Source organism: Doryrhamphus excisus, linkage group LG22 (assembly GCF_037039965.1).
Source record: "Doryrhamphus excisus strain RoL-2023G ecotype Guam linkage group LG22, RoL_Dexc_Guam_v1.1, whole genome shotgun sequence".
In the NCBI taxonomy this organism is placed as follows: Eukaryota; Metazoa; Chordata; class Actinopteri; order Syngnathiformes; family Syngnathidae; genus Doryrhamphus; species Doryrhamphus excisus.
The window spans coordinates 2,532,037-2,556,162 of NC_136378.1; the positions used below are offsets into that span (position 1 = coordinate 2,532,037).

General features: G+C 42.3%; 2 protein-coding genes across 4 annotated transcripts in view; one reads left to right on the forward strand and one right to left on the reverse strand.

The window, feature by feature from the left end:
• LOC131110393 (homeobox protein CHOX-CAD-like) lies at window positions 1-22,853 on the reverse strand. Of its 2 annotated transcripts, none has more exons than XM_078788243.1 (4): window positions 22,770-22,853; window positions 5,467-5,914; window positions 1,486-1,634; window positions 1-1,325 (listed from the first exon to the last, which is right to left on the reverse strand). In XM_078788243.1, the coding sequence occupies exons 2-4, from the start codon at window positions 5,822-5,824 to the stop codon at window positions 1,128-1,130; spliced, it is 705 nt and encodes a 234-aa protein (XP_078644369.1). In that variant the 5' UTR covers window positions 5,825-5,914; window positions 22,770-22,853; the 3' UTR covers window positions 1-1,127. The 2 variants fall into 2 exon arrangements, with proteins under 2 accessions (XP_078644369.1, XP_078644368.1); XM_078788242.1 differs by having other exon boundaries at window positions 5,467-6,221.
• pdgfrb (platelet-derived growth factor receptor, beta polypeptide) overlaps window positions 11,280-24,126 on the forward strand; it is a 29,842-nt gene continuing 16,995 nt past the window's right edge. Inside the window, exons 1-2 of one of the 2 annotated variants that reach the window (XM_058063446.2) lie at window positions 11,280-11,672; window positions 23,066-23,126. In XM_058063446.2, coding sequence (XP_057919429.2) covers window positions 23,084-23,126 — 43 coding nt within the window. In that variant the 5' untranslated portion in view covers window positions 11,280-11,672; window positions 23,066-23,083. Of the gene's footprint in view, window positions 11,673-22,237; window positions 23,127-24,126 lie in introns of those variants that run through there. The other variant, XM_078788239.1, reaches the window with a different exon arrangement.

Below are 24,126 nucleotides of genomic sequence, written 5' to 3' on the forward strand. Positions count from 1 at the left end.
ATGATCTTTTAAACAGGACATCTGTCCTCGTGTATTTTAATAACTTCTTTAAAACTTCTTTAATAAAGACCAGTAGACTAAACCTCCATGACTCCATGACTGCTCGGGGAAAACTCATTTTATTAACAAAAGCAAAACATTTCAACGTGTAAACCCTTTTTTGGTAAGTCGAATGGAGAAGATAGACAGACAGATGCGGGTGCAAAGTTTTTAAACGTCCATCTTCCTCTTTTTGAACGGAAAGATGACGCTGGATGGAAGATTGTGGTGATGGTCCGGGTGTAGTAACTTTGTAAACAAGCTAGCGTTCCTTCAATAAACGCTTGAAGGGCAGTGACTTGTGTTTTTTTTTTTTGTTTTTTTTCCGTAAAATCCTGCAGCTGCTGAATCGGGAATTCAGTGTGTGTGTGTGTGTGTGTGTGTGTGTGTGTGTGTGTGTGTGTGTGTGTGGAGGTGTAAAGGGCAGCGGTTCATGAGTCAAGCTGTTGAGCAATGGGCGGCTTGCTAGTCAGGATGTGGCTGCTGTCTGCGTGTTTTTTTACTTCTCCATGTTTTCCCCCTTCATGTCATCTTAGATAAATTCACACCCGCAAAAAAAAAAAAAAAAAAAAAAAAAATTCTCATATTACCGAGCAAAATATAAAAATTGTGCTGACATATTGTATAATGTTGTGTTTCTTTTTCGGAGGGGGCTTTAACACGACATTTTCTACATCGCTTTGGTTGTCTTTTCTTAGTCGGGAAATTTCTCTAAAAAGTATCACTTTCAAGTATCTAAAAATAGTATTTTACTCGCTTATACACGAGTATGTGTTCTGTTAGTAATATAACGAGACCCTGTACTCTTACCAGGAAGTGCAATTCACATTAAGTTACATTTTTGAGCATAATAAACTGGAAAAAAAATGTGAAAACGGCACATATTCGCATTTCATACACATGAAAATATCGGAATTTATATACAAATCCTAACTACTCAATATTCTTGTTCTTTCGCAAACCATTTCTCGATTAATTATTAAGTACTTTCATATATTCACAGATTAAAAGTTGTCAGAAATAGTTCATTTCAGACTAATGCCCTTATTGTGAAATGCTGACAGATACTTCCTTCCCCCCCCCCCCTGTTATATGAACTCCATTTTGTATTCTGATATGGCATTGGAGAGAATGTGGCTACCGGGGCTGGTTGCGTTGTGGCCGTCGGTGGATCCGGTGGGGACGGGCGGGGTGGTGCTGGACGTGGAGGGCTGCTGGGAATCCTGGAGCTTCTTCCTGTTTATCTTCCGTTCTTTGGCACGTCGGTTCTGAAACCAGATCTTCACCTGGACACAGAACACACTTTTGTGCCATAATCCAGCCCAGATTATAATATTTGACCCATTAAGATATTTTTATCTAATTTTAATTTAATTTACATGAAAAAGATAAAAGTATATGCATTCAAAGTAGTACTCGGTTGTATTATGAGTCCTGGTACCTCACCTGTCTTTCGGAGAGGCTCAGCGCCACGGAGAGTTCGGACTTGCGTCTCATTGTGATGTAGCGATTGAACTGAAACTCCGTCTCCAACTCCTGGCGCTGGTGGTCCGTGTACACCACTCTGTACTTGTCCTTGGTACGAGTCTTCCCGCCTGGAAGAGGAAAAAAAACCAGCCCGGTTATGAATGTGAGTGTGAATGGTTGTTTGTCTATATGTGCCCTGTGATTGGCTGGCCACCAGTCCAGGGTGTACCCCGCCTCTCAACTGAAGACAGCTGGGATAGGCTCCAGCAATTCTCGCGACCCTCGTGAGGATAATCGGTAGAAAATGAATGAATGAATGAGTTCTCCTCCTATTTTGTGTGGAAGTGGTAACTTTTTGGCTTCTTATTTTGTCTTTCCCCACCCTCGGCCATCTCTGTGTGGAGTTTGCATGTTCTCCCCGTGCATGTGTGGGTTTTCTCCGGGTACTCCGGTTTCCTCCCACATTCCAAAAACATGCTAGTTTGGGGAGGGGCGGGGGCAAATAAAGAAGGTGAGAAGCAAATTTTAGAAGTTAAGTTATATGCAGTGCTGCACGGTGGACACGTGGTTTTCAAGCATGCCTCACAGCTAGGAGACCCAAGTTCAATTCCACCCACTGGCATCTCTATAATATCATCAGGATGCAAAATTATGGGAAAAATTAATAAGAAATTAGCGAAAATGTCAGTTTGTATCAGAAAAGGGCTGCACGGTGTTCAAGTGGTTAGCGCAGCTTGGAGACCCGAGTTCAATTCCAACCTCGGCCATCTCTGTGGTTAGGTTAATTAGCGACTCCAAATTGTCCATAGGTATGAATGTGAGTGTGAATGGTTGTTTGTCTATATGTGCCCTGTGATTGGCTGGGGACCGGTCCAGGGTGTACCCCGCCTCTCGCCCGAAGACAGCTGGGATAGGCTCCAGCACTTCTCGCGACCCTCGTGAGGATAAGCGTTAGAAAATGAATGACTGAGTTCTCCTCCTATTTTGTGTGGAAGTGGTAACTTTTTGGCTTCTTATTTTGTCCTTGGCCATCCCTGTGTGGAGTTTGCATGTTCTCCCCGTGCATGTGTGGGTTTTCTCCGAGTATTCCGGTTTCCTCCCACATTCCAAAAACATGCTAGGTTAATTAGCGACTCCAAATTGTCCAGAGGTATGAATGTGAGTGTGAATGGTTGTTTGTCTATATGTGCCCTGTGATTGGCTGGCCTCTCGCCCGGAGACAGCTGGGATAGGCTCCAGCACTTCTCGCGACCCTCGTGAGGATAAGCGGTAGAAAATGAATGAATGAATGAATGAGTTCTCCTCCTATTTTGTGTGGAAGTGGTAACTTTTTGGCTTCTTATTTTGTCCTCGGCCATCCCTGTGTGGAGTTTGCATGTTCTCCCCGTGCATGTGTGGGTTTTCTCCGAGTATTCCGGTTTCCTCCCACATTCCAAAAACATGCTAGGTTAATTAGCGACTCCAAATTGTCCATAGGTATGAATGTGAGTGTGAATGGTTGTTTGTCTATATGTGCCCTCTGATTTGGCTGGGGACCAGTCCAGGGTGTACCCCGCCTCTCGCCCGAAGACAGCTGGGATAGGCTCCAGCATCCCCGCGACCCTCGTGAGGATAAGCGGTAGAAAATGAATAATATAAATGTATAAAAAATAGAATATGGTTATAAAAGCGTATTAAAAGGATCATGGGATATGTTTACTTCTGTACAGGAAACGAAAGAGAATTGAAAGCGCCGTCGACTGCAATGAGTCACATGTTTTTGCAGACTATTTAGAGCGTCTGGTGCCACGTTCAAGTTCAGGCGCCACTTAAAGAGCCATCAGCTCTATTAATCAAAGCAACTATATCTAATGTAAAGACTCTCCAATGCTTTTTCCTTATCGGTGACGTTGGTGTTTACACAGGAAGCTATTCATTGACACACGCTCACATTCACAGCAAAGGGCGAGCCAGTCATTGATCGGGAAATCTTGTGTGACGGGTACGCGAGGGGCGGGGGGGTCGCACTCGGGGTTCAGTGTTCCCTAAGCGGCACTATCTCAGCGAGTCGTCCCCACCCTCTTCGGCGGCGTCCAGCGCCTCTTTTGTTAGCTTTGCACCGACATCCCACGCAGGCTTGCGGAAGGGAGAGGCTAAAAAGGTTGATGGATGTGTGTGCGTGGAGACAGTATGACTTAACTATGTGTGTGTATGTATGTTGGTAAGGGTCATGTGACCACCATTAACCATACTAATGTCCCCACTGTAGTTGTACAGTAGTTACTGAGGAACTAACGAGGAACTAATGAGTGGCGGTTCGGGGTTAGGTAGGTTCAAGCCTCATTAACTACGGTCATGACATCATTTGATGCTTTCTGATACGACTACACTCTTTGATTATATTACCATATTAATAATAATAAGTTTTTTTCAAAAATAACTGAATGAATACATGATGATATTTGGCCAAAATTAAGCATTTTCAAAAATACAAATGGACAAATGATCAAAGTATGAACTAAAATAGAAAATATAAAAAAATATATAATATATAACATATACAAAAATATTTAAAAATAAAAAATATATATAAAAATATTTTTAAAAATATATAAAAATATTTTTAAAATATATAAAAAAATATATAAAATTATAAAAAAGAATATATAAAAATATAAACAAATGTATATACAATATATATATATATAAAAAAATTATAATGGTGAATGTAGTACAATAATAATCTGAGTGGGGGGCCCGCACCCCCTCTCGCCACACACACCATATCTGCCCCCCCCCATGCCTGGAAATAAAGAACTGTAAATAAAGTTTTTTTAAACCTCCTCAACATGGACAACTTGTGGTACCTCATGTATTGAAAATATGTACGACAGGTACAGCTTTTTTTTTTATTGCACAAATTGCTGCGTGTGAGAGCGAGAGAGTGACGAAAGTGCATCTGCTTCTGATGGTTCAATTGTCCGACTCCATGAATTCTGCCTAGCAACAGCTGGCAAATACCACCAACGCTACGGTGGTGATGGTTTACATAGAACCTTTCACACCAAGTACTACTTGCGTGTGTATTTAGCTGTATTTTTAATACAGAGCTGTAATGAAGTTGTGAAATGTTATGAAATAAATATTTACCACTTCCACACAAAATAGGAGGATTCATTCATTCATTTTCTACCGCTTATTCTCACAAGGGTCGCAAAGGTTGCTGGAGCCTATCCCAGCTGTCTTCAGGGCGAGAGGCGGGGTACACCCTGGACTGGTGGCCAGCCAATCACAGGGCACATATAGTCAAACAACCATTCACACTCACATTCATACCTATGGACAATTTGGAGTCGCTAATTAACCTAGCATGTTTTTGGAATGTGGGAGGAAACCGGAGTACCCGGAAAAAAAACCCACGCATGCACGGGAAGAACATGCAAACTCCATACAGAGATGGCCGAGGTTGGAATTGAACTCGGGTCTCCTAGCTGCGCTAACCACATGACCACTGTGCAGCCCTTTTCTGATACAAATTGACATTTTTGCTAACGTCTTATAAATTTTTCTTATAATTTTGCATCCTGATGATATTATAGAGATGCCAGTGGGTGGAATTGAACTTGGGTCTCCTAGCTGTGAGGCGTGCTTGCTAACCACTTGTCCACCGTGCAGCACTGCATATAACTTAACTCCTAAAATTTGCTTCTCACCTTCTTTATTTGCCCCCCACCCCCTAATTTTGAGGGTGGAATTGAACTCGGGTCTCTTAGCTGTGAGGCGTGCTTGCTAACCACTTGTTCGCCGTGCAGCCCTGCATTAACTTAACTCCTAAAATGTGCTTCTCACCTTATTTATTTGCCATAATTTTGCATCCTGATGATATTATAGAGATGCCAGCGGGTGGAATTGAACTCGGGTCTCCTAGCTGTGAGGTCTGCGCGCTACCTGAAGCATAAAAAGACTGATAAATGGTCTCACCCGGCGGTGCGGAAGGCTTGACGTGCTCCAGGGGTCTCCTCCGGGAGCAGAAGGGGTCCTGACTGGAGAAAAGGTTGTAGGGGGTGAGGCCTCCTCCTCCTCCTCCCCCTCCTCCAGTGGCGGTGGGCGTGCCGCTCAGCTCGGCGGCGGCGAAGTTCACCTGCCCGGCGGCGGGTCCGGGACCCGGGAAGCTGTAGGAGTAATCCTCACGGTAAAGGCTGTTCCAGGCACTTCCCGACGGGTCGGCGACTGGCGGCATGTGATGGTAAGCGGCAAAGTCATACGAGGGCGCCATGAACTGGCCGTTGATGGGCAGCGTCTGGGCCGGGTGTCTGGCCGGCTGGGAGTTGGGGTACATCCCGGATTTCCTCAAGTGAACCGCTTAAACCTCCTGGAGCATTTTCCGTCTTTATTCCCGGCAACTCTTCTTGTTTTCGCTCCTGGCGGCCTGCGCACACACACACACACACACACACACACTGGGCCGGCTACCTGAGGAGCAGGTACACACCTTTATAGATTTACAACCCAGGAGTTCAAAGGTCCGAGGATGACGTCACTTACCTTACCTGAGACTCACCTGGTCAGCTCTACCGAGCGATGCGAGTGCATTGACCTGCAATCTGCTCACCGCCAGTCATGTGGACCGGGTCACATGCACTTACCGGCCGTAACATTAGGTACACCTGCACCGCCGCTATCCATGTGGTACGTTTATTTCCAAAAGGTTTATGATTGGGGTGGTAGAGCTGGTTCTAATGTAAAATATTAAATAGTAATTTATAATAATAATCATTAATAGCATATCAATGACATACTACAGAAAAAACGAATTTTTACAAAAAAGTTGCAATATTTTGAGAAAAAAACAACAAAGTTGTAATTTTTAGAAAGTCAAAATATTATGGCAAAAATGTCAGAATTCCGATAATAAATTTAAAAAAAGAAGAAAAATAAAAGAAGAAAGTTGGAATGGTTGGAAAAGTAAAAAAAAAAAAACAACAACAGAAGTGGAGAAAAAAATAGCTGTACTTTTATAAGTCTTATTGTAGCATGTCATATTAGTAGCATGGACTTGAAATATTAATTTAACAAAATTGTTGTAATATAAAATAATAATATATATAAAATATATATTATATATATAAATATATATGAATTTATATAATATATATATTTTAAAAACATATATATTATATATTTTTTAGATATATATTTTATATTACAATTTTTTAAATTAATATTTCAAGTCCATGCTACTAATATGACATGCTACAATAAGACAAAAAAATATATATATACAATATTTATTTTTAAAATATATATATTTAATTATATATCTAATATATGTAATATATAGATATATTTAAAACCATATATATTATATATGTTGTATATATATTATATATTATATGTATATATATTATTTAAAATATAACATTTTTTAAATTAATATTCCGAGTCCATGCTACTAATATGACATGCTACAAGAAGACAAAAAACTATATATATATATATATATATATATATATATATATATATATATATATATTATGAGAAACAAGCCAAACAAAATACAATTGTAATTTTTGGAAAATCGGATTTGTGAAAAAGTCATAAAATGATGGGAATGAAGTCCAAATATGATGGGAATAAAGTCATAATATTACAACAGGAAACTGAAAGCTGAAGTATTTGAAAATACATATCCATACTCAGTGTTTTTCTTTTCATTGTTAGCACGTGGCTCTCGTTGGAAAAGGTTTGGAGGCCCCTAAAGAATATGAAATATCCTAGAAATATCCCATGTTACACATATTGGTATCAGCTGATATCGGCTGATATCAGTTTTCAGCAAAAAAAAGCCAATATCGGCTACCCCTAATATGAATATTGTGATTACGATGCTAATGTTGTGCCGAGTGGGTGCATGTGGGTGTCATGTCGTTTGTATGACTTGTTCCACCGGTGGAGGAAGTGATTAGAGTTTTATTCAGGGCAATAGGTCTGGAACAGAGTGAAAGTAAAATGACAGGCCATAGTGTTGCTGATAATGGCCTCCAGCGAGCCTTTTTATTGTGGCTGGAGTTAAAGTGTCACCATCATAAACTGCAGTTTGCATGCACGGCAGAAATACTTCTAAATGTATGCAAGCCGTATACGAAGCTTATTTTTAGCATGCTAGCTTGTTTGGCTGGCTTGAGCAGGGAACCTTTTGATTAGTTTGAGCCTAGAGAGAAGCGTGTATCATTTAAGCCTAGTTTGAGCACGGCCGCCCTCTAGCGGGAGGTTTGTGTATCACTCCAGCATTCAAACGGCAGCCAAATGCAATAACACACGTTTGTGGAGCTGTCTAAAGGATCAAAGTACTCGGTACTAGCATTTAGTACCGTTCATCTCAACATTGTTGCAATAAGATGAACACTTATTATTATTATTCTGTATTTATGTTATCATTTAATCTATGTAGGAACCTTGTAAACACTTCCTGAAAATCTTCTTCTTGACTCACATTATTGGCTTAACAGGCTTTACCGCCCTCTGCTGCATGATCCGGGAATTACACCTCTGGAGTTCACAACTGGGTTAAAAGAAGATACGGTGTTTATTTACAAATGTTATGCTTATATTGACCAGAAGAGGGCAGCAAACTACTTCTTGAAGTCCGGGACTACAGCTGAACCTCAGAGAACAATCTCTCCATCCACAGCCAGTATAAAGCCGCCATTTAAATCAGATTTTTTCAGCCACTATTAGCATGTAAAGCAACCATGTCAGTAACTTATGATATGATGATAGCATGTGTTAATAGCAATGAGAGGTTTGTGTGCTGCTTTTCAGTAAAGCTAAGAGCTAGCATGTGTGGGATGGAGGGCAGGAAGCCTGCAGTGTGGTCCTCCACCATCAAGTCCGCATTGGAGTACCTGCAGACGTTAAGTGCTTCATGTATACATTAACAAGACAGTGCCTTGGATTATAATGTATATATCAGTACACGCAATATGTTTATCCATTCGCGTTGTCAGACATTATTGGAAGTGTTTCATGAAATAACAACAGGCTGAAGGCGGCCATATTGTGCCATGAATTAGTACTCGATGGAGATAGGAGTATAATTTCGTTCAGACGAATTCGGCAAAATTTAAGCTAGCACTTCTGGTTATTTTCACAAAAATAAAACACCCCCTTACTTTTCTCATACAAAAAAAAACAGTGATAAATCAGTGCTTTTACTTTGAAAACAAGAAGTGAACTAGCAATATATCCTGCTTGACACCGCCGTTTGGACTGATCTCGTTCTGGTGAATGCAGTACGCATCCGGGAACTTCTCGCATACTCAAAAAGTTAGTATGAGTACTAGGTAAGTATTCGGTTTTACAACACAGCCAATGTCTTCCGGACTTATGGACAGGAAGTGACATCGGGGATTGGGAATTTTGGAGTACAGCCACAGTAGTGGCCTGTGTTGATGATAATGATGACTTAATTTTATAATATATTATGATTATTATATAATTATAATATAATTATATAATTATTATATAATTATATAATTTTATATAATTAATTATTATATGATAAATATTATTATAGTGGCCATTTACATCGTGCGCGTCACATGAATATGACGCTAACTGAACTGACTATACATCTACCATTGTTTCCATCCATCCATCTTTAAGCGTCAGAGGTGACTTTGGGTTCACGCTGCCTTCACCCCCTCCCGAGATTCCGGGGGCCCCCAGGGAAACTCGGGGAGGTCAAATAAGATCATGTCTACTTTTACCTGAAAACACAAGCTAACAGTTTCAGCAGCAATGAAGAACAAAAGCCACTCTGAAGCCAATGGGATGGCTTGAATACCGGCGCCCAAACTCAACACTTCCTGCTTGCTTGTGCCCGCTAACGGCTCCTGGCGTGTCTTATCTCCAGTTGCCGTGCAGTGTTTGGATAGGAGCGCATGTCATGGCCGCCATTGCTGCCGCCGATCACCTTTTATCTCCCGTGGCCTCCTTTTAATGGCTCTCGCACACACACGCTAACTACCACATTCATGGAGGTTAAATAGTGGCTTTAGAAGGGGAGGGGGGGTTGCTAATTACATATGTATATATATATATATATATGTATATATATATTTAGAAAGAATTACAATGTGAGTGCTGTGTTGTTCCCCTCCCGTATAATGACGGGTGAATTGCACGCTCTCTGATTAATCCCAGCAAGGACGTCCCAATTAGAGGACAACATGGTTTCTGTCCAATTTAGTTGCCCCCCCCCCCCTCGACAGTAGTTATTTGGACACAGTAGAACCTCGGTTTACATCATTGATCAGACAAACTGAAACATATGAACACCGTTATTAAAATATGAACAAAAATAGGTGACACGGCGGACGAGTGGTTAGCGAGCAGACCTCACAGCTAGGAGACCAGGGTTCAATTCCACCCTCGGCCATCTCTGTGTGGAGTTTGCATGTTCTCCCCGTGCATGCGTGGGTTTTCTCCGGGTACTCCGGTTTCCTCCCACATTCCAAAAACATGCTAGGTTAATTAGCGACTCCAAATTGTCCATAGGTATGAATGTGAGTGTGAATGGTTGTTTGTCTATATGTGCCCTGTGATTGGCTGGCCACCAGTCCAGGGTGTACCCCGTGCCTCTTGCCCGAAGACAGCTGGGATAGGCTCCAGCGACCCTTATGAGGATAAACGGTAGAAAATGAATGAATGAATCAGTTATCCTCCTATTTAGTGTGGAAGTGGTAACTTTTTGGCTTCTTATTTTGTCTTTCCCCACCCTTGGCCATCTGTGTGTGCACAAGATCTACTGGATGTATCTCCAACTCACAAACACGTCTCCATATAGGAATGTTTCCTTGTTAGAAAAAAGACAAAAGACAAAAATAAAATAAAAAATATATTTTTTTAAATGTTAAAATTTTTTAAACCTTTTAAAAATAAAAAAAATGTCAAAATTAAAAAAAAATGTTTTTAAAAAAAATTAACTGTATTAGGAAAGCAGGAAGTGAACAAATGTAACAGTTACTGATTGTAAAAGTACCAGATGGAGGGGTAGGATTTAATAAGCTTTGCTTCTTCCTACTCCTTTTGGACATGTGGAACTGTGAACTGATTATGTGATGCATTCAATTGTAATCTGATGCATGTTCAAATGAAATTAAACCATTACCAAATATAACACAGTAATAAGTACATATAAGTACAATGTGCTGCATTTAAAGTATGCTCGGAAATGCCAGACACAAATTTCTCTCCATACAATTACATGGTGTTTGAACACGTCATTGCTCATAACATGTGATTGAAGTGTTCTGCCCTTCAGTTCTCATTTATTGAAATGACAGAGGGGGGGTAGAAAGGGGGGGGTTGTTTTGTAAGAGGTTATTATCCCGTGAAACCGAGACTTCCCTGTTTGTTTCCCAAGCAGGCCACGAAAAAGTCTGCCAATACTTTTTTTTTTCTCACTCCTCTTGCCTGCCTAACCCCCCCCCCCTTCGCTCTCTCTCTCCTTTTCATTGTTTGTTGTTTTATGGAGGGCTTGATGCGGTCCAGATTGTTGTTGCCAACTGAGACTGTCCCCTTCTCCTCACTGAAAACAAATGACCACAGCTTGGAGACCTCTGGGTATTGCACAGAATCCAGTCTGTTTTTTTTTTTTTTTAACTCTTTTTTAAAACTTCCCTCTCTCTTCTAGCGTGACTCCCACCCCTGGCAGTTCCCTCCCCCCGCCACCCCCCCTCCCCTGTAGCTTCCAGCTCCAGCAGGTCCGGACCACTGCCACTCTCTCCTCTGTGTGGGAAAGAGAGTGTTATGTGTGCGTCTCCATTCAGAACATTTTCTCAAACTCTTTGTGACAGAGGAGAGAAGAGGAGTCGCCCAAAAAACCCCCCCCCCGGTCCCGCGGTGCTGTGATTTGACTGTCCAAACAGCCCGCTTCAGAGGACATCCATCCTCCAAGCGGGCTCCCGGGACAGTGGAGATTAACCTCACAGCCACTCAGACTTAGAACATCTGAAGCTTCTCCTCATCCGAGGCAGCAGCCCCCGTAGAGAGGAGCAGCTTGAGATCTCTACTCTGGTTTCAAGAGGAGAAGGAGGAGGAGGAGGAGTAAGGGACGACTTCTGGATACATAGAAGAGAAGAAGGAAGACAAGGAGGCTCATCTGTGTTTTCGGGCTCCTTAAGGTAAGTACCGATGTGTCACTGTTGTTGTCTGCTGATGATGCATGCTAGGTGTTAGCGACGTCCCACCAACGGGTATTTGAACGGGAACTGCAATGCAACCTGTTCAAACACCAACATGCCGGGGACTTGCATCTCTTTACATGGACGCCCCCCTTTTAGTGGGGAACCGCTTTTACAATGTTTGTGTTCTCGCTGAGAGGAGATGTTTGACAAGGCGTCCTGTGGGCGCACGAATCCGGGACACTTTTGTGTTGTTGCTGTATAGCAGGGGTCTCAAACACGCGTTGTGGCCCACAGGACACTAGTTTGAGGCCCCCGTCTTGATATGAAAGTTTAATTTAAGTTTGATATGGATGCTGTATGATATCATGTACCCAGAAAAAATTATTACGTTTGATTCATGTTCATGTTAAAGGTTAAATAACTGTTAATAGTTATCCTCCCTATCCGTGTGGAAGTGGTAAGTTTTTTGGCTATTTAAGTTTAAAGCAAATAACTAGCGCTCTAGTTTGTGAGTTAGCATGTGTCTCAAGACCCTGCAGTTGCGCAATATGTTGTAAATCAGGGGTCTCAAACACGCAGCCCGCGGGCCAAATGTGGCCCACAGGACACTAGTTTGAGGCCCCAGCCTTGAAATGAAAGTTTAATGTTAGTGCGGGCCGCGCAAGTTTGATATGGATGCTGTATGGTATCATGTACCCAGAAAAAATTACGTTTGATTCATGTTCATGTTAAAGGTTAAATAACTGTTAATAGTTATCCTCCCTATCCGTGTGGAAGTGGTAAGTTTTTGGCGATTTAAGTTTAAAGGAAATAACTCGAAGGCTACCATTTAGGTGGCTAGCTCTCTAGTTTGCGAGTTAGCATGTGTCTCAAGACCCTGCAGTTGCGCAATATGTTGTAAATAAAAAGAGTATAAATGTGACTATAGTCGTGTTTTGTCATGTCTACAGGGCTCTAATAATGCTTTGTTCATTTTAATCTGAAAAAAATAATTTGTCTACCCAACTATATGTGGTTTCTTAAGTTTTTATTAATTATTATATTTATTTATTACTGATTGATTTTCTTTATTCTTGATTTGTTTATTTATTTTTCATCTTATTTTGTGTAGAAAAATAAAAATTAAGATATTTAAGAACAGTGGAATGTTTTATCAGAGCTTTTATTGTAGAAAATTGGAACCAAAGCGAAGTTTTTTTTAATTTTTTTGTTTTTAATAACTGCATTTTTTTGGGGGGGGGGACCTGATGTGGCCCAGTCTCGCCCAGACCCGAGCTCCAGTGGCCCCCCAAGTAAATTGAATTTGAGACCCCTGCTGTAAAGCGTTTTGTTTACCGTTATCGCTTTCCTCAGGCTGTGAGAAAAAGTGACAGAAAGTCCGGAAAAAGTTCCAAAAAAAAAAGTGTTTTGTCTTAACACAGCTGCTTGGAAAAATAAGTTTTCTTTCTTTTTCTCAAGCTGCTGCACCTGAGGTCTCACACTTTGACCCTACCCTGCTCTCAAACCTAAAGGGAGTAATATTTCAGTCGTTTCATGGCCTCGGACACACACACACACGCCACGCATATTCTTTTTTCTCTACTGCCACCCAGCAGATGTTGTGCACCTGAACGCAGCACGCCATGTGTGGCGGCCGCATACTCGGGTCAGTAAACAGCACATCCATCTTGTCTGTCCTGATGACTATTCCCGATATGATGCCGAGGATTCATCAGGCTGGCATGTCTCCTCTGCGTTTCTACGTTTGGAATTTCCTTTGGATGATCCCTGGCTCTTGATCGGAGACAGCCCTTGGGATATTTTTGGTTCTGGCATTTTCTAGTGCTGCTGTTACAGATGAGCTGTCGGAAAACTGCATGCATGTCATACTTTTGCCATCAACGGTATTACAGTACAACTGGAACGTCGCCCACTTCATACAATGTGGAATTTGACCACAAAAATATCGTACCTGGAAAGTGGACAGTGACTTATTCTTTGGCTTTTTGGGACGCTTATTGACCGATTGATGATATCACCCAAGACATCCTCACATCAACCGATACCACAGCGTACTTTATAATAACTCATTTCAGCAACTAAAGTATACCTAAAGTATGTACTTTGAAGAAAAATGCAAAAAGAGAAGAATGCATCAGAACCTTGGTTAGCATCATTCATTTGTTCAACAAGGTCTGACTATAACCAAAACAGATGCTAACTGAATAATTTTTTAAAATTTACTTATAAATCTAAATTTCTTTATTTCTTCATTCATTCATTTCTTCTACAAGGTCTGACTATAACCAAAACGGATGCTAACTGAATAATTTTTTAAAATTTACTTATAAATCTAAATTTCTTTATTTATAGTTTTACATTCGATAAATACATAGAAATGACGACCATTCGAAGAAAAATGCGAAAAGAGAAGAATACATCAGAACCTTGGTTAGCATCATTCATTTGTTCAACAAGGTCTGACGATAACCAAAACAGATGTGAACTAAATAATTTTTTAAAATTTACTTATAAATCTAAATTTCTTTATTTATAGTTTTACATTCCATAAACAATTCCAAATGTATCTAAATACATCCAAATGATGACCATTCGAAGAAAAATGCGAAAAGAGAAGAATACATCAGAACCTTGGTTAGCATCATGCATTTGTTCTACAAGGTGACTATAACCAAAACGGATGTTAACTGATTTTTATTTACTTACTAAAAAAACAAAAAAAACAAATGTGTACAACACGGATACGGCTAATACGGCTACAGAAACTACAAACTACAAAAAACTGCCTGAACATTTCCTCATTAGTATGTTATTAAACTTCCTGATGTTTGTAACAACTAAAAGTTAGCTTAGCAGGTTGGAGAAATATTTTTTCTTTATTTTTCTCAAGCTGTTTCATCTCCTCTTCAGTCTTGTAGCACCTCTCAGGGGAGATCCACCACTCACTTGACTTAAAAAAAACCCAAAAAACTAAAGTGCACAACACGGATACGGCTAATACGGCTAATACGGCTAATACGGCTAATACGGCTATTGTTTACAAAAACTTCCTGTACACCAGGCTAGTTAAACTGCCTGAACATTTCCTCATTAGTATGTTATTAAACTTCCTGATGTTTGTAACAACTAAAAGTTAGCTTAGCAAGTTGGAGAAATAGTTTTTCTTTATTTTTCTCAAGCTGTTTCATCTCTTGAGTCTTCTAGCGCCTCTCAGGGGATATCCATCACTCACTTGACTGAAAACATATCCTGAACAGTGAATAAAAGTTTTATAAGGGTGAGAGCTTGACCCTGGAACGGACTATTAGTAACGATTAGTAATGATTTTCTCATGGGAACATTTTTTAACAAACTGAAGGTCAAGCAATGTCGTTTGACCCCTGAAATTTCACTGCACTTTTCCGACACTAAAAAGAAGCAAAGTCGAACAACACGATGTTTGCCGTGTGCATCATCAGGCCCGCGGTATGTTCGAGCTCCTCTGATGCAGTCCAGGCCTAATCCGCCGCCATCAGCTGTTTCCTGGCTCTCGCCGCTCGCCACATGTTCGCCACTCTTAAGAAAATGTGCTTCGCATTATGACGGTGCACAAAACATAGCAGCTCGCTGAGGGCTGTTTCAAAACACCCTTCCCGAGTCGGACACGCTAACGGAAACTAGCATGTAAAGTACACAACTCCGTCAAGTGATATTTTTGTGTGATTTCTGATGAAAAGCAGCAGCAGGTGACTCGTTCGGTCTGATTGGCTGATTCATTATTCATCACTACTTCTGAACGGAGCTTCAATTAGTCACCGCTTCTTTAATGCTGCACTTAAGAGAGACTTATATATGGACGCTATCTTCAATGAAGAGCACTAAGTGTTGCGATACGGCATTACCCCGCGCGCCTAAAACGCAACGTCCATCTGGCGTCCGCCGTGTTTTTCCCCCCCCCTCCCACCGCATCAACGCAGAGCTGACAAGGCAGCTGCTCCTCATCTCGGCCCAGCGCGGCCACTCCTGCAGGACGCCGCGTGGAGGAAATACTTTCTTTATGAGTTATACTGGACTTTTGGGGAGGGATTTGAGTAAAGGGGGGGGGGTACATAATGAAAGTACAAAGAAAGCAGCATGTTCGCACATGGTTGTCTGTATGGGCGACTAAGTGGGGCGTAACAAGCCTTACATTCTTTGACAGCGCTTGACTTCCTGTAGGAAATCATGGACTTTTTCTTTGTTTTTTTAATATTTTCATATGAAGACGTCATCCGACGATGAGCCAATTCAAGAAACAATACAAGCAGTTGATGTTTGCTAAATACAAGGATGAAGAGTCTTGAACCAGTCATGATGTGCTATATATATCACTATATTGACACTTACTATGGTACCCATTATGGCATTGGATGCTCATATCACCTTGTACTTAATGTGACCAAAAAATTTTAAAAATTTAAAAATTTAAACAATTTAAAAATAAAAAAAAATAAAAATTAATAAAATAAATTAATAAATAAAATAAATTTGCTAAATATAAGGATGAAGAGTCTTGAACCAGTCATGATGTACTATATATATCACTATATTGACACTTACTATGGTACCCATTATGGCATTGGATGCTCATATTACCTTGTACTTAATGTGATCAAAAAATTAAAAAAAATAAAAAATTAATTTAAAAAAAATTAAAAAATAAATTAATAAATTAAAAAACATTGCTAAATATAAGGATAAAGAGTCTTGAACCAGTGATGATGTGCTATATATATATAGCACTATATTGACACTTACTATGGTACACATTATGTCACTGGATGCTCATAAAAATAAAAAATAATAATAATAAAAAATTAATAAAATAAATTCATAAATAAAATAAATTTGCTAAATATAAGGATGAAGAGTCTTGAACCAGTCATGATGTGCTATATATATCACTATATTGACACTATGGTACCCATTATGGCATTGGATGCTCATATCACCTCGCAGTTGACATGACAAAAAATTAAAAAACTTTCAAAAAAAATTATAAAAAATTAATAAAATAAATTAACAAATAAAATAAATTTGCTAAATATAAAGATGAAGAGTCTTGAACCAGTCATGATGATTTGACTATAGTTAAAAAACAAAACAACATGTCAGCTACTTTAACACCGTTAATGTGACTGATTCCATTTTGGAGCAAACGTGCACTAATAGTGCAAACGATCACTAATAGTGCAAACGATCACTCAGGGTCCTTCTTGTCCGCCCCTTCGCTTCGTTCAAGCTGGTGCCGTTTAAGAAGGGAAAAGAGTGGGACTTAAAACCAGTTGGCTTTAATTGTGTTCAGCTGTTTCTGTTTCTTTGTGAGGGAGGAGGGGGGGGTGTGGAAGAGCTCAGGGACCTGGAAGTGTGTGTAGGCCTCCTCCGTTTCTCATGAGGCGGGCTACGAGGGGGGGCTCCCACCATCCCAATAATATTTGATATCCTTTCTATCTCCGTATGAGTTGAAATAGTTTCAGTTATGTGGATTTACTGCTTGGGGAAAAAGCGGAACGTGTACACGAGTGGAATCAAACACATGTTCTAGTTCATGGTGCCTTCATGTGTTTCCTCTTGTGTAGGTTCCACCACAAATGAGCGGAGAATTAAGTTCATTAAAGCCATCAAACGGCAGCCACATCCAAAAGCTGTCATTTCTCTTCCACCGGTGAGGTCAGGAGCTCGTTAACGTCGCCGCAGATCATTTATAGCTACGCTTTGAAAGGAATCAAACCTTTGCTCGCACAGTCACTGTGTCCTCGAGCTGCCTTTTTCGCTTTTATTTTTATAATCCGCAATCCGACCGTGCAACTTTGACATCGACGCTCTTAAATGACAAGCTGATTTTTTGCTGATTCAGTTTGGATTTTTACTTTGCTTACATTTCAGTGTTTGGTTTCATGCAAACCACCTGACCCGCACCACTAAGTCACCGACTCAGCAAAATGCACAACATTGATTGTCTGTTTGGTTAAATATCCTGCACTCGCCCCCCCTGTGCGGTGTCCATAAAATAAAAACATGTTTTTAACTCGCATATTGGGCTGCACGGCGGTCGAGTGGTTAGCGCGCAGACCTCACAGCTAGTAGAACCAAGTTCAAATCCGAGTGTGGAGTTTGTTCTACCCGTGCATGCGTGGGTTTTCTCCCGGGTACTCCGGTTTCCTCCCAAATTCCAAAAACATGCTAGGTTAATTAGCGGCTCCAAATTGTCCATAGGTATGAATGTGAGTGTGAATGGTTGTTTGTCTATATGTGCCCTGTGATTGGCTGGCCACCAGTCCAGGGCGTACCCCGCCTCTCGACCTGAAGACAGCTGGGATAGGCTCCAGCACCCCCTCCAGCACTATCCTTATAAGGATAAGTGTTAGAAAATGAATGAACGAATGAGTTCTCCTCCTATTTTGTGTGGAAGTGGTAACTTTTTGGCTTCTTATTTTGTCTTTTGTCTCCCTCAGCCATCTCTGTGTGGAGTTTGCATGTTCTCCCCGTGCATGTGTGGGTTTTCTCCGGGTACGCCGGTTTCCTCCCACATTCCAAAAACATGCTAGGTTAATTTAATTGGCGACTCCAAATTGTCCATAGGTATGAATGTGAGTGTGAATGGTTGTTTGTCTAGTATATGTGCCCTGTGATTGGCTGGCCACCAGTCCAGGGTGTACCCCGCCTCTCGACCTGAAGACAGCTGGGATAGGCTCCAGCACCCTCACGACCCTTGTGAAGATAAGCGGTAGAAAATGAATGAATGAGTTCTCCTCCTATTTTGTGTGGAAGTGGTAACTTTTTGGCTTCTTATTTTGTCTTTCCCCACCCTCGGCCATCTCTGTGTGGAGTTAGCATGTTCTCCCCGGGTACTCCGGGTATAGGCTTCCCAATTGTTAACGTAAACGATGCTCCAACAATCGCCAGGACGCATGAACCGTTATCCCGATACACGGCTTTTCCCAGAGACGCTGGGAATTCAGTGACAGATTGACCCTTCCCGCTCTCCATAAACAACAGCAGCTACACTCAAAGTGTCGCCGGTTAAGGAGGAGAGCTTGCAGTCGGCCCACACGGGTTCAATCCCACGTCCCCCCCCCAGTGACTTGTAATCCCGCCTCTGGGTTTATCTCGACACACTGTAGCCGCGTGTTTGATTGCAACATCTGGCAATGATAGGGAAGCGTGTGATGAGGTGGGAACGACTTGGCCAATCATATTTTCTGCCAAATGTTTTGTGTGAGCGTGTCCCACTGGGGGGGGGGGGGTGATATTGCACTTTAAAAATAGAATAGTTCGCTTGTCACACTCTTGCCAGATTATTAAGTACACCTTTCCTAATGGAGTCTAACACAAACAGTTGCCACTAAATCAAACTGTTTGGGAGAGCAGTTGATTTATTGAGAAGTGAGAGAAAAAGGTCCAAAAACGGCTTGTGAACCACAGCTGGAGGATTCCGACTTCCTGTCCGGGAACCTTCCCTAACCTTGTGTGGGTGTCCCGCCTGTGATGCATCAGTGAGACGGCAAAACCGCCAAGACCACAGAGCAGAAACTCAGGGAGACGACAGGACAAGATGGCAGATGATGCCACCAGTAGACACGCAGCAAAGGACAGCTTTTACAAACATGCCGCACGGAAAACATGACGGCACGCCGCTCCAGACTGGGAAGAACGACACCGGGAGCTACGCAGTTTATGGGAAGGACCACATCACACACACACACACGCAGATGTGTATGCGCACAGGAAGTGACAATCTCCAAAAAACAAACATCCACCCGTCCAAAGCTAACTACATTTTTATTGAAGGATTCATTCCGCGACCTTGACAGACGTGACAAACCTCCATGTTTATCACCCAGCCAAACCCGCTTCTTGGAAGCAAGACCCACAATGCACTGCTCCTATCTTCAAGACATGCATATCGCACATAAGCGGCGCCATGATAAAGCAACAGCATGTTGTCACATGTGATGGGTTCATTCATTCATTTTCTACCACTTATCCTCACAAGGGTCGCCCTGGACTGGTGGCCAGCCAATCACAGGGCACATATAGACAAACAACCATTCACACTCACATTCATACCGATGGACAATTTGGAGTCGCTAATTAACCTAGCATGTTTTTGGAATGTGGAAGGAAACCGGAGTACCCGGGGAGAACATGCTAACTCCACACAGAGATGGCCGAGGGTGGGGAAAGACAAAATAAGAAGCCAAAAAGTTACCACTTCCACACAAAATAGGAGGAGAACTCATTCATTCATTCTCTACCGCTTATCCTCACAAGGGTCACGGGGGTGCTGGAGCCTATCCCAGCTGTCTTTGGGCGAGAGGCGGGGTACACCCTGGACTGGTGGCCAGCCAGCCAATCACAGGACACATATAGACAAACAACCATTCACACTCACATTCATACCTATGGACAATTTGGAGTCGCTAATTAACCTAGCATGTTTTTGGAATGTAAGAGGAAAACGGAGTACCCGGGGAGAACATGCAAACACCGCTCAGAGATGGCCGAGGGTGGGGAAAGACAAAATAAGAAGCCAAAAAGTTACCACTTCCACACAAAATAGGAGGAGAACTCATTCATTCATTCTCTACCGCTTATCCTCACAAGGGTCACGGGGGTGCTGGAGCCTATCCCAGCTGTCTTTGGGCGAGAGGCGGGGTACACCCTGGACTGGTGGCCAGCCAATCACAGGACACATATAGACAAACAACCATTCACACTCACATTCATACCTATGGACAATTTGGAGCCGCTAATTAACCTAGCATGTTTTTGGAATGTGGGAGGAAACCGGAGTACCCGGAGAAAACCCACGCATTCACGAGGAGAACATGCAAACTCCACACAGAGATGGCCGAGGGTGGAATTGAACCCTGGTCTCCTAGCTGTGAGGTCTGCGCGCTAACCACTCGACCGTGATTGGTTTAGCTGAATGACAAAGACTTCTGCCAAGAAGGGGTGGGACACTAAATGACCTGTTTGACATTTTTAAAATGATGTCAATCTCCGGATTTGTCTTCTTCTACCCATAACAAATAACCGGTGCTTCATGAGATCATCTTTTTTATATGATCATAAAGCCAATACAGTCTAAAGTCCAGAACTATATGAAGCTGCAAAGCCGCCATATTTCATCACTGAGGGCCTTAAAGCGGCTCAGCCGTTGGCGTCACCTGTCTTGATTTACTAGCGCCACTCGCCGTGAGCTTGTTGTCACGTGGCGCTGTCACCACGCCGGGTGCACAACTCCCAGAGTGGACCAACCAACTCCCGCTGCTACCCCCCCCCCCTCCGCTCCCCAAGAGAGCGAGTGCGACCGTATGGCCAGCGGGGTCCCAAGTGTATCAGCGGTCCTGGGAAAGTTCTAGACGAATAGTGTGGGAAAGTGAAGCAGTGACAAAAAGAGGGGGGGTGGGGGTTTATTTGTGTGTATATGTGAGTGTTTTTCTTTTTTTGGGGGGGGGAGGGGGGTATATTACAGCAAAGGCATTCCCTGGCATACAGGACGTGCTCATGTTGCTTTTTCACTCTTTCACCTATTTTTATGAGAAGCAGAAGGCGGGGGAGGAAATGGACCGGTGGGGTTTTTGGAGCAGCTCACGATCTTATTTCGGGGGGACGGAAGTGCCAAAAGCAGCAGTCAATATCTCCACGCAGAGATGGCCGAGGGTGGGGAAAGACAAAATAAGGAGCCAAAAAGTTACCACTTCCACACAAAATAGGAGAACTCATTCATTTTCTAGCGATTATCCTCACGAGGGTCACGGGTGGTGCTGGACGAGAAGCGGGGTACACTCTGGACTGGTGGCCAGCCAGCCAATCACAGGACACATATAGACAAACAACCATTCACACTCACATTCATACCTATGGACAATTTGGAGTCGCTAATTAACCTAGCATGTTTTTGGAATGTGGGAGGAAACCGGAGTAACCAAAGAAAATCCAATGGCCAATGGCCGAGGGTGGAATTGAACCCTGGTCTCCTAGCTGTGAGGTCTGCGCGCTAACCACTCGACCGCCATGCAGCCCGATACTTCATTATAGGACCTTTAAATAGCTTTTACTGCCTTAATGATTAAAATAAATATTTGATCAACATCAGCAGGCCAGATATATTTCCCAATTCTTCCATTGGGTCCCTCCCTCGCTTCCTCCTCCACCCTCGCTCTTCCCAAGGCTCCCTCTTACGCCTTCTCTCCCTTTCCCACCCTCCTGCGTATATCCTTGCACAGATCCATCCTTAACTGCTTCCAGACGTCTTATGTTGTGCAGGCCTTGAATCCAAACACATCAACAAACCCCCCCTCCCCCGTCCTGTTTTTTTATTTTTTTTTTTTCCGCCTTCTCCGACTTCACACTTTGGAATTGTGAGTGCTCCATGCTGAGGTTATGTTGGTGGTCATCATGAATCACCTCAATAGACCTCAAAAGTCTGAACGTAGCTCATGAATCGAGGACAGAGAAGGATGTCCATGAAGCCTTTTCACGGAGGCTCCTGGCGTCAGCCGTTTTTACGTGAATGCCTTGAATTTTCTCTTTTGTTTACACCCCCCACCCATTAATTAATGGCTCAGTGTGACGCTGGAATAGCTCGGATGCGCCATTGTTACGGGCAGAGCTGCACACAGTCACCCGTTTGTATGTGTGCAAGGACTCTGATGAGGCGCAAACAAAAAAAAAAGGAGGCAGACATTGGCGCTCTGTCCCGGTGCAGCCAGGCATCAAAGTCCTCCAGAGACACGGAGGAGCACACCTCAAATAATAACGACAAATAATTTTATTTATGCAGGAAAAGCCATCTTGATTGAAAGCAGGTTGCTTTGACACTTAACTCGGGCGAGCGTCCATCCATCATGGCGGGAGGTCAGACGCTCATGGAAAGAGGTTAACTGTTGCACCTTAATTGGGGTGAACACAAACCAGATTCCCCTGCTGTTTTTGTTATTTTAGCGGACCGTAACGTCATATTCCATGTGGGTAAAACAATACCAAAATATATATTTTTTTGCGTATTTAGGCCTATGAGTAGTCAGTAAAGATTTACTAGAAATGTACATGATAATGAGGTCTTACCAGGGTGCTGCTAGCGTCATGGAGTGGAGCTGCATGATGTCCGACATGTACCGTGCACTCACAAATCGTCGTCTTCCGAGTTTTCTATAGAATTGAAAATGATTATGAATAAAATTTCATGGTACAGGGAAGTTGTAGCCTACACCTTTCCTGACACAGAGCAAATCTGTTTAGCATGTAAGGGCATTTAGATCAACAATACTATCTGCCCCAATGGCTGCACGGGACAAAAAAAAAAAAAAAAAAAGAAAATGATTATTGCATTCAAAAGATCTTATCTATCTGCTTGTTTGCAGAACGTGAGCAGTTCCATCATGAGGAGCGTGGCCGTCCTCACTCTCCATGTGACAATCACAGGTGAGCGCACCTAAAGTGTCAACATTCTCTACCTTATATGGTATAATGGTAATGGTTTTATTTCATTTGAACATGCATCAGATTACAATTGAATGCATCACATAATCAGTTCACAGTTCCACATGTCCAAAAGGAGTAGGAAGAAGCAAAGCTTATTAAATCCTACCCCTCCATCTGGTACTTTTACAATCAGTAACTGCTACATTTGTTCACTTCCTGCTTTCCATTATACAGTTTTTTTTTTGTTTTTGTTTGTGAGCCCTTTTCTTAGTCATACAGTCTGCGTCAGTGGGTGGAGGCGGGCACGCTAGCATACACACAGCATACAGCATAGCCTTTTGAGGAACAATGCAAGGTCCATCCATCCATTTCTTATGCCGCTTATCCTCATTAGGGTTGCAGCGGTATGCTGGAGCCTATCCCAGCTGTCTTTGGGTGAGAGGAGCACATATAGACAAACAACCATTCACACTCACATTCATACCTATGGACAATTTGGAGTCGGTAATTAACCTAGCATGTTTTTGGAATGTGGGAGGAAACCGGAGTACCTGGAAAAAACCCACGCATGCACGGGGAGAACATGCAAACTCCACACAGAGATGGCCGAGGGTGGGGAAAGACAAAATAAGAAGCCAAAAAGTTACCACTTCCACACAAAATAGGAGAACTCATTCATTCATTTTCTACCGCTTATCCTAACGAGGGTCGCGGGGGAAGCTGGAGCCTATCCCAGCAGTCTTCAGGCGAGAGGTGGCGTACACACTGGACTGGTGGCCAGCCAATCACAGGGCACATATAGACAAACAACCATTCACACTCACATTCATACCTATGGACAATTTAGTCATGTAGTAGAAATGAGTTAGTATTTTATTGTACTCATCTTAAATGCTAACTACAATGGGTGAAAATGTACTGTGACCATATACATGTCTGTCAAGTCTTATCTATAGTTTGCTCCGTGAACGCAGGAGCCAAGTTACGTTAAACCAATTTT